This window comes from Cryptotermes secundus, unplaced genomic scaffold, assembly GCF_002891405.2.
Source record: "Cryptotermes secundus unplaced genomic scaffold, Csec_1.0 scaffold273, whole genome shotgun sequence".
NCBI classification, from domain to species: domain Eukaryota; kingdom Metazoa; phylum Arthropoda; class Insecta; order Blattodea; family Kalotermitidae; genus Cryptotermes; species Cryptotermes secundus.
This window is the reverse complement of record NW_019744109.1, coordinates 1,599,224-1,614,551: the sequence shown is the minus strand read 5'-3', so window position 1 is coordinate 1,614,551 and position 15,328 is coordinate 1,599,224. Positions and strand designations below refer to the sequence as shown.

Below are 15,328 nucleotides of genomic sequence, written 5' to 3'. Positions count from 1 at the left end.
GGGTACCAGAGGCTCTTTCTGAGGTAGTCAGGCTGTCAGGACATGAAGCTGATTACTCACCGCCAACCAGTGCCGAAGTAAGGAAAACCTGGATCTACACATCAGCTCCCCCATATGTCTTCATGGTGTAGTGTTTAATTAGTTAAGAACAGGGACAGCTTTACATTTTTCCTGTTTTAAAGTTAAAATATTACATGGTCATTTAGCATCTTCAAATGCAGTCAAACATTCCCGCTTTTGACATCACTCGAAAATAATTAAACCAGAACTTATTTTAATTTTATATAAGTGCAAGGCACAAAGTGAAGCACAAGCTGAGAACAAAGACTGTGATACTTTCTGGTTGACTTAGACACACTAAGGGCTGGAGTTTGAATTGGGTTGCTTTTGTACAATCCAAGAATCTCGATGGAATTATAAATGGCAATGGAAATAGAGCAGAATAGTTAACTTGTCATAATAGAATGTAAGCTGAAGGAAATGTGACACTTTGGAGACCTACGCATGAGAATACTATTACAATAGATCCTAAAGAAATTGGATGTGAATTTGTCAATTGGATTTCTTAGCCCATGGTAGGTTTCAGAATTCCCGCTCATGTGAAAGCAATATGTAACTTCAGGTACCATAGAAGGTTCTACGAGCAGCTATACTATCAAAAAGGGCCCTTACCACGGGGATAACTTGCCATATAAAATATCTCTTCCTTCGAAGGATGTCTCCGATTTGCTTTGTTATTTAGCACCATCGTTTTGAAGTAAGTAATCTGAGTGTGGCGGCTAACGGATATTCAGGATAACCAACATTTCCATAGAACTTAATAAGACAGTTATGGTTAATATAAGGTTAGAAGAGATCCTGTATGTAACATAAAATTCTTCTGGATAGAATCCTTCCCATTTTACTCGGAGAAGTAAAGCCATTACTAAAAAAATATAAAGTATTGCTACAAATATTCATGAATTCGTCCCTGCTGTTGGCTCCCCTAAATAATTCGCAATGACGTCAGAAACTTGCCGGGCAGGACTGAACTAATTTAGTCAAAGAAGATGTTTATACGCTATCGAATGACTCAAACTCAGTTTATTTATGTAAATGAGACGCCTCTCTTCACAATTTATATACTCCAAGGAAATAATGAAATTAATACTTATTGGTGAAATCTTATTACAACATACTTTAGTGGGTTGTTTGACTTTCAATGTTTTAGTTGTACAATAATTGTGTACATCATAGAACAAGTAGTTTGTTTTTGGAGACTGTTATGACGAAGAAGTTATATTTGCTATGTAAAAACCAGTTGAATATTTTAAGCTACAGTTTGGTTAACTTAATGCCTTCTAATGGACTCTACTGCAGAAAATGGCATCACGACAACAAAACGAGTTGGGAGGAGCTGATTAAAGATGTTTTTAGTATTCGTTGCTGTCATGTAGTCATAGTGGAATGAAGAATAAATAGAAACACTGTTTAACAATGGCTGGAGTTCATCCAGAAAACGAAGAGCGATTGAACTGGATAGAGTTTTGTGACAGACATGCAAAAACTGCAGCTACTGACTTTGCTAAAGCATTTTGTACCTATGTCAGTTCTAACCTCCCAGAAAATGCCAGGAGCACGGTGTCGCATCGTGATTTCGTCCGTAAATTTGTTGACTATTTTGTAGATCATTTTGAGGCAGAATTTACAAAAAAGAACCTCGCAAATCATCACAAGGAAAAGATTGTGAATGGGAATAATGTCACTGCAGGCACCACGAACCCATCTGCTCTCCGAGCAAACAGTCATGAAGAATTCAGTGATTATTCAGAGCATGAAGCAGATTCCCCATCCCCCAAAACTCATCATAAACCATTCTTCCGTAGACTTTCATTCAAAGGACTAAAGAAAGGAAAAGTCTTTTTCCACAAACAGCATTCAGATGAAATGGAATTGTCATCACATCATGACAAGCATTCAAAACATGACAAACATTCCAAAACAAAATTGGCAAAGATTGTTGTAGAATGTAGGAAAGAGGGAATTGTTAATTACTTGATGGGTGAGAATATAGATGGCACACAAAAGTGGGAGAAGTGTCGGCTAGCCTTGGTAAAAACTGTTGGTGGTTATATGTTGGAGTTTTACTCCCCTCCAAAGGTGAGTGCTAAATTTGATTACACTCTAAGTAGTAGACCATTTAGAAGTTGGTAATATCCATGTCATGATGCTCTGTATTCCCATATATTCAGCTTACATTAGAGGCAGAACTTAGACTTTGACAGTACAGGTACAATTAGAATTCATTAATCTTATAATTAAGTTTCATGTGCTCAAAATATTATCCTTCTCCCTTAAATCATTTACTGCTTTTGTTGTAATGAAATGGTTGACATGAAAGTCAAAAGTTAGAACAAAATAACGTTCTTAATCACAATACACGCCAGAAGTTAAATCTCCATACTCAGTTTTTGCAGAACAAATGCCTATAAGAAAGGAGTACTGAACATGGGAATAAAATTATACAATAAAATACCAAATAAAATTAGGGAGATAGAAAAAATGAGAAAGTTTAAAAAAGTAATGAAGTCAAATTTGGTACAACATACATTTTATTCTGTAGAGGAATATATGTTAAATTAAAGATGGTATGTTTGTGAAAGGGGAGTATTTAGTTTTAATTATAGAAATTGAACTAGTGTATGTTTAATGTGTATGGAACATTTTCTTATGACAGTGATTTGATGAGGAAGGAAGAATGGATTGGTTGATTGATGTGCAATGGATTGAACTGGTTACTCTGTTGGGGAATTTATGTTGTCTTAAATTTTTAATATAGTTTTATATGGTATGTTGGACATGTACACAATTTGTGTATGTAGTTAAATATTATAGTATTGTTGACTTTTATACAAATAATTTGACTTGTTCTATATCTGGAGGCTGTATTGCAAAATGTGGATTTCTGGAACCAATAAAAATATGAATATGAATATGAAACAGGAATCCTGTTATTTAATTTGAGAAATTTGGTATGTCAATGGTGGCATTCTTTGAACCTGACTTGTGGGGATCAATGGTAATTTACACTTGTTTCTGCATAATAGAAAACAGTGTTAAATATTATGTTATGATGATACACAATTACTGAGCTTTTTTGAAGTAACTGTTCTGATAGGTTTGTCTTGAAGAATATAATGTTTTGGGTTGTAATGCTGTATAGTCCAGAAAGAAGCACAGCATACATACATTCATAAATAAATTCATAAAACAACAAGAGATTGTATGTTAAAATAAATAAAAATCATAGTTGGTATGTATGCAGATCTAAAGTAGATGATTATTTATATATTTTTAGTTAGTTAATAGGACTTGTCAAGGTAATTTTAGATACTATTTATAAGAACCAAGAATGTGCTTATTAGCTCTCTTACATAACTCATGTTGCTTGAGACATTTTTACTCACCTGACATGAAAATTTATTTAGGTTAAAATGAAAACTTTTTGTTATATTAACCAGAGACTCAACCTAGATCTCCTAACAGTGATGATATAAGTGTCATAGTCCTCATATTCACCATATGGTACAAATAGTTGGTCTTGCACTACTTCTGTTATTTGGATGGATTTGGATTTATACTGTAGCACAGTTCTTGGTCACATGCAATATATCATCACAGTTATAAACTAGGATCTTGCTTGTAAATTAATTTATTTTCTTTTTTCAGGCAGTGAAACCAAAAAGTGGTGTGTTTTGCTTCCTGATCACAGAAGCAAGGGAAACTACAGCCTTGGAAATGCCAGACCATGAAAATACCTTTGTTCTGAAAGTGAGCACTATTATTGTGACAAGTTAACAACATTATAGCTCATGGAATTATGTAAAATGTTACATATACATTGTGTTTACAGGCTGAGAACAACATGGAGTACGTAATAGAAGCTCATGACACAGATGATATGCGATCATGGCTGGCAACCATCAAGTACTGCATGAGAACCATACATCCAATTCAGGATGGGAGGTGAGTTGCAACAGATGTCATATTGTGTTATCAGAAATGTTACATGTATAGGACAGAGAAACTGTACATAAATACACTTGCAGGGTTGTAGATCATGTGATTTATGAAGTCATGTCACACCTTTCAATTTTAGTAACTCAGAATCACACATGATGCAAGCATATAGAAGGAAAATTCATGAAAATTTAGTGGTATATGAAAGCATAATTCATACAGATTTTATTGTTTCTGATATGGCAACATTCTGCATTAGTGGTAAAGTCAGCTGTCATAACAGCTGTGCTTGAGAAGTGGAGGAATATCATAGGAAGGCTGACAGCATGGAAGAGATTCCTCAAAATTAAATGTTGGGTGCCTTCAGGGCTTTTTCTTTAAGAACCAGTAGTCACTGAGAAACATTACCTTGCATTATTGCAAACTTTCTATAACCCAGAAATGTAATGATGAAATATTTTGAAGAACGTCTTCCAAGAAATGGTGCTCCTTGCCCTTACATTACAATTTGCAGTAATTCTTGAAAAAACATCATTGTATAAAATGGATCTGTAGATGTGGACCAGTTGCTTGGCCACCTTGTCTACCTGACCTATAATGCCTTCATCCAACGCATTGATGCTTCCTGCTGTTATGCTACAAATGTGTAACAGTTCTTGAGTAATGTCTTCTTAGAGAGTGGATTTATAGACGTGGACCAGTTGCTTGGCATTGTTGTTCACATGATCTGTAACACCTTGCATCAAGGCGGTGCTTCCTATCATAACTTTGCAGATATGCAACTGTTCTTGACTAATGTATTCCCAGAAAGTGAATCAACTGAAGTGAACCAATTTCTTGGCCACCTCAGTCACCTGACCTGTATCCTTGGTGTTGTTAGTTACTCACCAAAACCACATTCTTTGAGTGAACATAGGGCCAGGATCTGAAATGCAGTTCATAAAATTACTATGAAGTAAGTAGAAAAAAGATGCTAGCAAGTCAGAAAATTGGACTGACCAATCTGTTGCAAAAGATGACAGTTACGTTGAAGCTCAGAAATTTGATTTTTACTATGTTAAATAAAGACTTGATGAATTGTGCTTGCACGTGTCATTTACAGTTTGCTTCTATCATATGAGGGCTATAGTTTAAACTTTAAAATTACATGTTTACTCTATGGGGGGCCACGCGATAGCATAGTTGGTTGAGGCACTATACTTCAAACTGGAAGATCTTGGGTTCGATTCCTGATGTCGTTGGATTTTTCAATTGACCTAATCATTCCAACCACACTGTGGCCCTGGGGTCTACTTATCATCTAACACAAATGAGTACCAGGAATCTTCCTGGGGAGTTAAGGGCAGCTGGCATGTAAGGCTGACAACCTCACTGCAATCTGTGAGCCATAGACTAGAAAATGTGGGAGTCTCAATGTCTCACAACCCTGTGGGCCTCTACGGCCTGTTACAAGGATAGCTTATATGTGGGTTACTTCAAAGGTAATGGCAACTAATTTTTGGGAGGGGCAAACACGTTACAGTGAAGAAAGTTCAAAATATACGTAGGTCAAACTGAAAGTCATGAGCAACTTTTTTTTTGCATGCAACCTGGGAACAGCAGATGAAAGAGAGTACAGTGGTAGGTGGAAGCAGCTGTTGTGTTAACCTTGAGTGTCTTCTGACGTCAGTAGCTTGCATCACGTGACCAGTATCACTCCTAACAAAATGGCCAACAATGATATGTCGTTTCGCCAGCGTGCTGTCNAAAAGCCATCACCTCAGAACTGCTGCAGAGATATCAACATCAAGGCGATGATTTTTTGCTCTGTATTGTGACAGGTGACGAAAGCTGGTTTCACCATTTCAAGTCTGAAATGAAACGGCAGAGTATGGAATGGCACCATTTGCATTCTCCATCAAAAAAGAAGGCAAAGACAGTGCCATCAGCTGCAAAGGTGATGGGCACAGTCTTCTGGGATGCAGAGGGGTTTATTCTGGCCGAATTCCTGGAACCTGGGCACACCATCAGTGCTGCTCGTTATGTCCAGACGCACAAGCTCCATCGTGCATTGCGCGATCATCATCATCCTGCATGACAATGCTCGCCCCCACACCGCTCGCCTCACATTGGAAGCAATTGCAAAGATGGGGTGGGAAGTTCTTCCACACCCCTCCTATAGCCCTGACCTGGCACCCTCCGACTACCATCTCTTCTGATTTGTGAAGGATCAGCTGCGTGGACAACGTTTTGAGACAAGGGAGGCAATTCAGAAAGCAGTGCGTCAGTGTCTTCGGATGGCTGGAACAGAATTTTACAGAAGGGGAATTTTCAAACTCCCAGAACGCTGAGAGAAATGTGTACAAAGAAGTGGCGATTATATGGAAAAATAATGAAAGGTCTGTAGATTGAGGTGGTGTATTTGGTTTGTCAGTAATAAAGCATGTTATTTTACAAAAAATTGTTGCTCATGACTTTCAGTACGACCCTCATACTTATGAAAGGGCATGATGTACCCCTCCAATTGGCTTTTCCAGATCAGGTAGACGTGAAGGGGCATAGGTATAGTAGGCAAGAAAAATTGCACATTACAGAATGACTGCTTTTTCATTCTTTAATCCTCGAAAATTAAATTGTGATTAAGGAATAAAAAATTCAATGCACAGTTGCCTGGTGAATCCCTGTATGTGTCTCTAACTCCTTCAGAGACCAGCCCCTATCTTCCTCCATGCATTGGATGATCACGGCACGAGAAACATTGGTACGAACGGACACAGGGCGTCCACTATGTTGTAAGTCAGCACTTGCTTCTCTTCCACGTTCGAATGCTTCCATCCACCTTGCAGCAGTTCTGTATGGTAGAACACGGATCACCCAGAGCTTCCACATGCTCTGAGTGACATTCAGTCGCATTTCTGCCGAGAAGCACTGCTATTTTCATGTAACAGCACTGTTTCAGCCGGCTAGCGTTCATTTTCGATGAAGGTTATGATCACACTGACTTCGCACTGGACTCACTTCATTGTCCTTGGACTTCCACATCATCTAGCGGCATCATTAGAAATCAGACGTTGCTGTCTCTCAGTGGCAAATTTGGAAATTCCAGGCGGAGCTTTCGAAATTTCAGCAAAATTATGTTGCCATGACTTTTGAAGTAACCCACGTATTATAATTACTTGCTTTATGAACATTCTGTAAATTGTCTTTGTGAAGTAACTTGTTCAGTGGTAAACTCTGATAAATGTGGTCCAGATGTAGGCAATAATAAACTGAATTTACTATGAATATACAGATATTCTCTGTGCATGTGTGTAAAAGGAACAAATCCTTGTAAAGGATTCTGCATTCGCATTTGTTCTTTGAAACTACTGTATGGATGTGAGTAAATTACTGCAAGTAGTCATGTGATTATGATTTCCATATTGGTCCATTGCAAATGCTGCTGTACATAAGGTCAAATGTTTCTGTATTTATTAAATATAATCAAAAGTAAGTATCCTTGATATTGAATTTGTGGCCATGGATATGTTTTTTTGTAATATACAGATCTATCATGAGCCGTTTTAGCGTATTTTCCTAAAGTAAGTTTAGGTAATCTCCAAGCTGTCGGTGTGTCTGCGAATGTTCTCCCCCCCCCCTGTTAATTTTTGATTACCTGAACCAATCTTTATGAAACTAGATATGTATTCCTTGGTACCTGAACCCATCTCAGTGGTGTACTTCATAAATCACTCTCATCAGTTTGTGTGTCTGTATTTGGATCCCTGCTTATTGTTGGTAGGCAGTGGCTCAGTAGACAGGTTCCCATGGCAACAAATACATGCAACAACAGAAGAATTGTTGGAGGTGCCCTTTTCTATACTGTCAAAGGAGAGTCTGTCAGTCTGTCTCTGTATCTTCCTATCGGTACTAGGCAGTGGTTTAGTAAATACATTCCTGTGGCAACAAAGAATTCTTGGATGTGTTGTTTTATATGAAGTCCATGTCTTTTCAAAGGAAAGTAGGAACCAGTTCTTTCCAGAACATCTAGTTTGTATATAAATTTCATAACATTTCACTTGAATATAGATTGGAGACAGAGGTTTAAGCTTTTGGTGAACTGATATGCAAAAATAAATAAAGCCTTGGTAATTGTCTGTCTGAAGCGAAGCTGTCTCCATGTTATATTTTGAGGACTGAATATTTTAGCAATGTTTTATAAATGACAGAGCACTTTATTTACAAAGCATGTTGGAAAGTGTTTGATCAAACACATTATTCTAAGATATTTACCTGCAATATAGCAGTAGTTATGGTGTAGGCATGTCTGCTTGTGAGGCTGCACCTGTAAGAAGTGCTTTGTGCTAATGTTACTGTTGCAGTAGGAGTTTACTGGCAGGAGGAAGTGAGGGTGATAGGCTGCGAGGCCCTGTAGAACGAGGGGCAAACAAATCCTCAGAGGCAGGTAGTGAAGTAGGTGCTGTAGGCCTGGAACATCCGCCAGAACTTCCACCAAGACTGCAGGGAACTGCAGGATCTCGAGCTGCTGGCAGTGACACACCAGGGCTCAGGTTATCAAGCAACAGCAATTTTGAGCTGTGCACATCCCATCCTGAATTGGAACAAGGTTAGAAGTTATGTCTCATGTCCTAGACAGATCATTTCTGACATCTGTGTATTACACATTCTGTCAGTAATGCAACAAATTGCTCGTTTTTCTTCCACTTACACTTTTAACTCATGTTTAGGCCCTAGATGGCCATCTTCGGGTGTCTTAATGCGAGGGGTAGTCAAAAAGTACCCGGAATGGTAGTATAGCACTCTAATGGTAGGACATACGGCAATGCTTACCTAATCACCTTCAAAGTAGGGCCCTTGCACGCGCACACACTTGCTCTATCGATCCTGCCATTGTTGGAAGCAGCGGTGGAAGGCCTCTCTTGGAATCTTCTGGAGCTCATCCATCGCATTTGATTTGATGTCCTTCATGGTTGCAAAACATGTCCCCTTGAGGCCCATTTTCAGAGTAGGGAACAACCAGAAGTCACTCAGAGTGAGATCCGAAGAGTATGGTGGTTGAGTGATGACAGGAATGTGTTTCTCAGTGAGGAATTGCTGCACAACAAGCGATGTGTGGCTCGGTGCGTTACGGTGATGCAGAAACCACTGTCCCTGCCACTTGTTGCGCCGCTTCCTCCGAACCACATCGCGCAACCTCTGCAAAACTTGCACGTAGAAATGGCCGGTAACAGTACCAACTTCTTGCTCCAACACCGCGATGGTCATTCTTTGATCACATCGAATCAGTTGTCTCACTTTTCCAATCATTTCTTAGGTTCTGGCTGTCGAAGGTCTCCCGCTGTGCTGGTCATCCTCTAACGTCTCCTGCCCATTCTTAACCCTGGAAAACCAGCCGTAAACTGCGGATTTCTTTCGTGCAGTGTCACTGTAAACTTGCTGCAGGGCTGATAGCGTCTCTGATGCAGATTTTCCCAATTTGCACATGAACTTGATGTTCACATACTGTTCGAACTGCAACATTGTGCCGAATGACCAACACTCATGTCTAATTCAAACGGAACAGTAACAACACTGCACACTGAAACCTGTGTCCAGACCTGTTGTGCCTACAAGCAGACATGCTGAGCTTCCCACCACAACAGTGTGTGTGCTATCTTATCGCTCATTCTCTGTCTGCAAGGGAATTCTGGGAACTTTTTGACTGCCCTACGTGTATTAAAACTGCTACACTGCATTAATATGTGCTAAAATCACAGCAAATTTCAATATTAAAATTACTACACTGCATTAATATGCACTAAAATTACAGCAAATTTCACAGTCCATAGCCATCACTGATAAGTCACAGTTGTGGCATATGTGGGAACAATTCGAATATTACTTTGACATGTGCAGAGGGACTAATGGAGCACATGTTGAACATCTCTACATAAACTGTATGAGTTTCCGTGCTGTTTTCAATTTTTTCATGTTTGTATCTGTAACCGTCTAGAAAATACGATAATTTCTTATCACCCAAATCATTATAAGTAACCCTGTATTTACATCATATACATATGTTGAATATGAGCGTAGTAACTTAACAAGGAGTTCTGGGCAGAACTCAGAAAGCATACTTATAGATCCACAAGTCTTGTGTTGTTAATCAGTTATGTGCACATGTTCTTGCCTGTTGTCTCATCAGTAGGGGAGTATTAACCATCCCCTGACTTTTAAATTTGTTATTCTTATGATTTAGTTTAGAAGTATTTCATCCTTCTTTAAAATACAATGTATCAACCACGTTTTATTATAAAATTATGAAACAAAAATCATTTTAAAGACCAATTATCGGAGTTTATGTGCATTGTGACGTATACACTCATTGTTCGGTAATGGCCCATACAAATGCAACAGGGGAATGTGTTATATCAGTGATGATGTCACACAACAGAAGAAGAAGAAGGGTTGCAAGTGGTGTTCTCTGTGGGTCTGCACAGAGGCTATATGACTTGACCCACCAATTTCAGGTGAGTGAGTGCAGTGTAGTTGAGTATAGTGGAGTGAAGTGATTTGACTGAGCAGTCAGTTAGAGGACTGCTGCAATTCAGTCCTTGCAAGCTGTTGCTGTTAGAAGCTGAGGCACGGAGATAATTTAGGTACCCTGACTAAGGGAAATGTCTGCCGTTTGGGGCCACTACCAATGAATGGCTAGTAGGGACTGTTAACAGACTGAGAACACTAGTCCGTGTATGATAATGATTTCTGAAGTGTAGTAACGAGTTGTATAAGTGTGCAGTAAATCCAATTATCAATCCATACCTCGTCTATAGTCACACTCGTACACATGACAGTATTTTCATATTGTGTTATGCAGAACTGTTGCTAGGCAGTGACCATGAAAAGAAACTGTTAGACTTTACATTTACATCTTATGCACAGTGCAGTGTAGCAGTTTGATGAACATATATTCCTGATGGTGGCCTCATATGGCCAAAATGTGTAAAATATGTATGAAACATAGATTATATGGTGTTAACCAATAATTTATTTAGTGTTGCATTTACAAGACTGTGTCACATACATTCAAATATATCTAGTGTCCAATGACTGCAACAGGATGCACAAATATAATATTAGAATAGAATGTTTATAGTTTTGTGTGGTGTATCCCCCTATCTTGAGTCTTTTAAAAGGAATTATGTGCTTTTGTGGTGAATGTGCTGAAGTATTCTGTTCCAAGGGGGAGTAAGCTAGGGCAGCATATCATAACACCATGGTTGCATTGAAATTGATGCGCTTAATGAAGTTCCTTCTTACAAATATGGTATTTACATCATTATAGTTTTTTCTTATTTACATGGCAGAACTACAATGTATGTATGCTTTCACCACTTCTCGCTGTAACAAAATAATACTATAATGTATAACTGCTGATGTTTATTGCAATGACATTTCATTCTGGGATCTATTAGTAATGTTGTATTATTAAAATGAACCGATTATGTGTATAACCCTAGACAGTCTATGCACTATTCAGAAATGTTATTAATTAACCTCACATTCCATCGACAGTTGTTGCAGAGCCAGAACTAGATCTCTCAACCTCATTACGTGAGTACCCATGGTTTCATGGAACCCTGCCTCGTTCAGATGCTGCTCAGCTGGTCCTGCATGAAGGAGCAACAGGCCATGGTGTATTCCTTGTGCGGCAAAGTGAGACACGGAAGGGCGAATTTGTGCTCACTTTTAATTTCCAAGGGAGAGCAAAAGTGAGTGATGTTTTACAATGCATAACTTATTCATATTCAGTAGCTGCTTATTACTGTGCTCACATTTCTGAAATTTATTTACATTCTGTAAACTTGTGGTTATTTTAACTGAAAATTGTATTAGTAATACATAATAAATAAATAACATGTGAATGACTCGTTCATTACCGCTGAAGGCGTAGCTTTTTAATTTTAATATTGCCATACCATCAATATTGACCTATCTTTCTATTTTCCTACATGGGAACAGTGCTAAAACTTCTACTATTAATGAGATGTTTCTTGCAGCACCTTCGAATGACACTGAACGACCAGGGCCAGTGTAGAGTGCAGCATCTGTGGTTTCCAACAATTTTTGACATGTTGGAACACTTTCGTCAGCACCCCATTCCACTGGAATCTGGAGGAACTGCAGATGTGACTTTGACTGAGTTTGTGGTGGCAGCCGTTATGCCACCAACGGGCGGACGAGGAAGTTCTGCAAGTGGACAGCCAACAGGTGCCGAGACAAGAAGGCCACCAGTCCCACCTGAACCTCGAGAGGTGAGAACCTTAACTTTAGCTTTGAAGTTACTTGTAATTACTTTAACTTTTAGCTTCCTTTCCTTATTTTGAAAGAAATAAACCTAGGCTTATGAGATGACCTTGCTGTCTGTGTGTGTGTGTATGTATATCATGGTATCTGAGCCCATCTCAACGGCCTGATTCGTAAAATCGATCCATCAGTAATACCAACATTACAGCCCCTCACATTTCTGAGGCAAAACCATAGTATTGCTTGAATGCATGTACCAGTCTTCATGAAACTTGGTATGTGTATCATGCCATATGAAGCCAGCTCAACAGCTTACTTTATAAATCACTTCTATTAATAATATCAACATTACAGCCTCTCAGATTGTTGCAGTAATGACCATAATGTTACTTGAATGCCTGGACCGATCATCATGGTACTTGTACATATATCATGCCACCTGAGCCCATCTCAGTGGCATGATTCATAAAATCCTTCAATCAGTAATATCAGCATCACAGCCTTTCACAATGCTGAAGCAAAATGTTACTGTTGCTTGAAGGCCTGTACCAATATTCATGGAACACTATGTATGTCATACCATTTGAACCCATCTCAATAGTGCAATTCATAAAACCATTCCATAAGTAATACCAACATTGCAGCCATTCAAATTGCTAAGGCAAAACCTTAATAATGCTTGAATGCCTGTAACAGTTTTCATGAAACTTGGTATGTATATCTTGCCACATGAATCCATCGCAACAGCATACATCATAAATCTCTCTCTTTTGTAATACCAACACAGCCTGTCAAATTGTTGAGGTAATACCATGAAACTTGTGTCATGCCACCTGAGGGTATATAAAAAGCATACATCTTAGATCCTTCCCATCAGTAATACCAACACTGAAGCCTCTCAGAATATGGAGGTAATAACCTCAGTATTGTAGAATTTGAGGTCCTCACAGCGGTGGTTATAAAGAGTGCTATTTTCTGTGATATAACACTATGTAGTCTGTTAAAAGTCAACCGACATTGTGGAGGAGCATATCACCCCCATCTCTAAGGCCTAATATGGCGAGCAAGTATCTTGCTCAGCTTACTCTTCAACCTTCATATTACTTGAAGGCCCAAACCAATCTTAATGAAACTTGGTTTGTATATCGTGCCATGTGAGGCCATCTGAACAGTGTACTTGATAAATTACTCCCATCAGTAATGCCAAGACTGATGCCTCCCAAATCATATTGTTTTGTTGACTTTGTTATGCATACATACTAAAGTTTTCTTTCTACTTACCAGATACTCAAATTATAATGAAAGGAAAGTAGGCAATTAATTCTACACATCTTGTAATGTTATTCTCTTTTAGTAAATTCAAGTTAAAATAGAGCTGAAGAAGTAGCTACCTTCATGATAGCATGAAGAACAAGGGGTCTGATGCAGGGGATGGACAAAAATATGGAAACACCCAACAAAAAACACATTACTGTGACTAATATGATGTAGGACAACCTCTGGCTTGCAGAACTGCTTGCAGTCTCCGTGAAATGGATAAATAGAGGTCCTGTATGATTTGCAAGGGAATCTTGTACCATTCTTCCTGAAAAACATTGGCAAGTTCTGTTAACGATGATGGAGGTGGATAGCACGCATGCAGATTGCTCTCCAAAACAGAGCACAAAGGCTCAATAATATTGATATCTGGCGATTATGGGGGCCATGGCAGATGTGACACTTCATCTTCGTGCTCAGAAAACCAGTCCTGGACTATGTGAGCTGTGTGAACACGGGCATTGTCAGCTTGGTAAATGGCATCACCTTTGCAAAACAAGTTTGCACCATGGAATTGACTTGGTCACCCAAAATGGTCATATAGTCGTTGGCAGTGACGTGACCTTGCAGGGTAATGATGAGTCCGCCAGAATACCACGATATGGCTGCCCATACCATGATCGAACCCGCGCCATCTTTCACTCTTGGCAGCAAACAATCTGGATCGTAAGCTTGGGATGGCGTTCTCCAGACGTAAACTCGGCCAGAAGTCGGAAACAGTGTAAAGGTGGACTCGTCTGACCAAATCACCATCTTCCATTGCTCCATAGTGGAGGATTTATGACTTCGGCACTACATTCTCCTCTTAGTGGCATTGTGATCACTGATGAGTGACTTTGGAATTGCAGCTCGTCCAGAAATACCCTGCTTGTGGAGTTCCCTTCTTACTGTTTTGGTGCTGACAGGGTTTGTGAGCGTGACATTCAGTTCAGCAGTCACTTTTGCATCTGTAGTCTTCTTATTTTTCGTCACAATGCTACGCAATGTTCGTCTGTCTCAATCACACAGCACACATTTCCATCCACACTGGTGTTTATCAGATGCGGTTTTTCCAGCGCTCCTGCATGCGGTCATAATCTTGGGTACTGTGCCTCGTGAAACACCAAAAACTTCAGCTACCTTGGTTACGGAAGCACCCACCATACAGGCCCCAACAATTTGGCCATGTTCGAATTCTGTTAGCTCTGACATGATGCACTAAAAACAGCACAGAACACTGTCACCACAACAAATGAAGCTTGCAACATATTGCCGAGGTTGTACAGATAGTGATATTGGGCAGATGTTACAGCGTCACCTACAAACGTCACTAAAATAAACACTTCAATTCAAGCATTCACGAGCTGTTTCCATATTTTTGTCCATCCCCTGTACATACTGCTCTTCTTGATAATGGCTATTTACATATATTTCGTTTTTATGAGCTCATTCTTTTAGGAAGACAGAATAGTAAACTGATAGTGTAGTAGCAGAACTTGAAGGATCAACACTTCTAGTACTAAAGCACACAAATGGGCATTATCCTGAGGTAGTCCCACCTTACAGGAGCTTTTAAACTCTATGATGACAAGCATTTCCAAAATGTATTCTCCCAGTTTTATCAAGCCCTTTATTTCTCTTTATTTATGACGTTCTCACATACATTTCTTAAAAGTTTAGTATGGTTTACTGTGCTGCAGTTATGACTTTGATGCTGAATTTCGTTTCATATAGTGGTCATATATTTAGTTCTGTCATTTAATTCTAG

The 15,328-nt window shown here is 39.1% G+C and overlaps 1 protein-coding gene across 5 annotated transcripts in view; it reads left to right on the top strand.

Annotated features, from left to right (window-relative positions):
* Window positions 1-1,041: 1,041 nt before the first annotated feature.
* Window positions 1,042-15,328, top strand: part of LOC111874434 (SH2B adapter protein 1) — a 31,811-nt gene continuing 17,524 nt past the window's right edge. For 4 of the 5 annotated variants that reach the window (XR_002844562.2, XR_004514109.1, XM_023869944.2 and 1 more), the window contains exons 1-6: window positions 1,042-2,139; window positions 3,709-3,810; window positions 3,893-4,005; window positions 8,340-8,584; window positions 11,533-11,729; window positions 12,018-12,272. Coding sequence is in view for 3 of the 5 variants with exons in the window: in XM_023869944.2 (XP_023725712.1) it covers window positions 1,477-2,139; window positions 3,709-3,810; window positions 3,893-4,005; window positions 8,340-8,584; window positions 11,533-11,729; window positions 12,018-12,272 (1,575 nt within the window). In the remaining 2 variants the exon portion in view is untranslated. The remainder of the gene's footprint in view (window positions 2,140-3,708; window positions 3,811-3,892; window positions 4,006-8,339; window positions 8,585-11,532; window positions 11,730-12,017; window positions 12,273-15,328) is intronic. The other variant, XM_023869945.2, reaches the window with a different exon arrangement.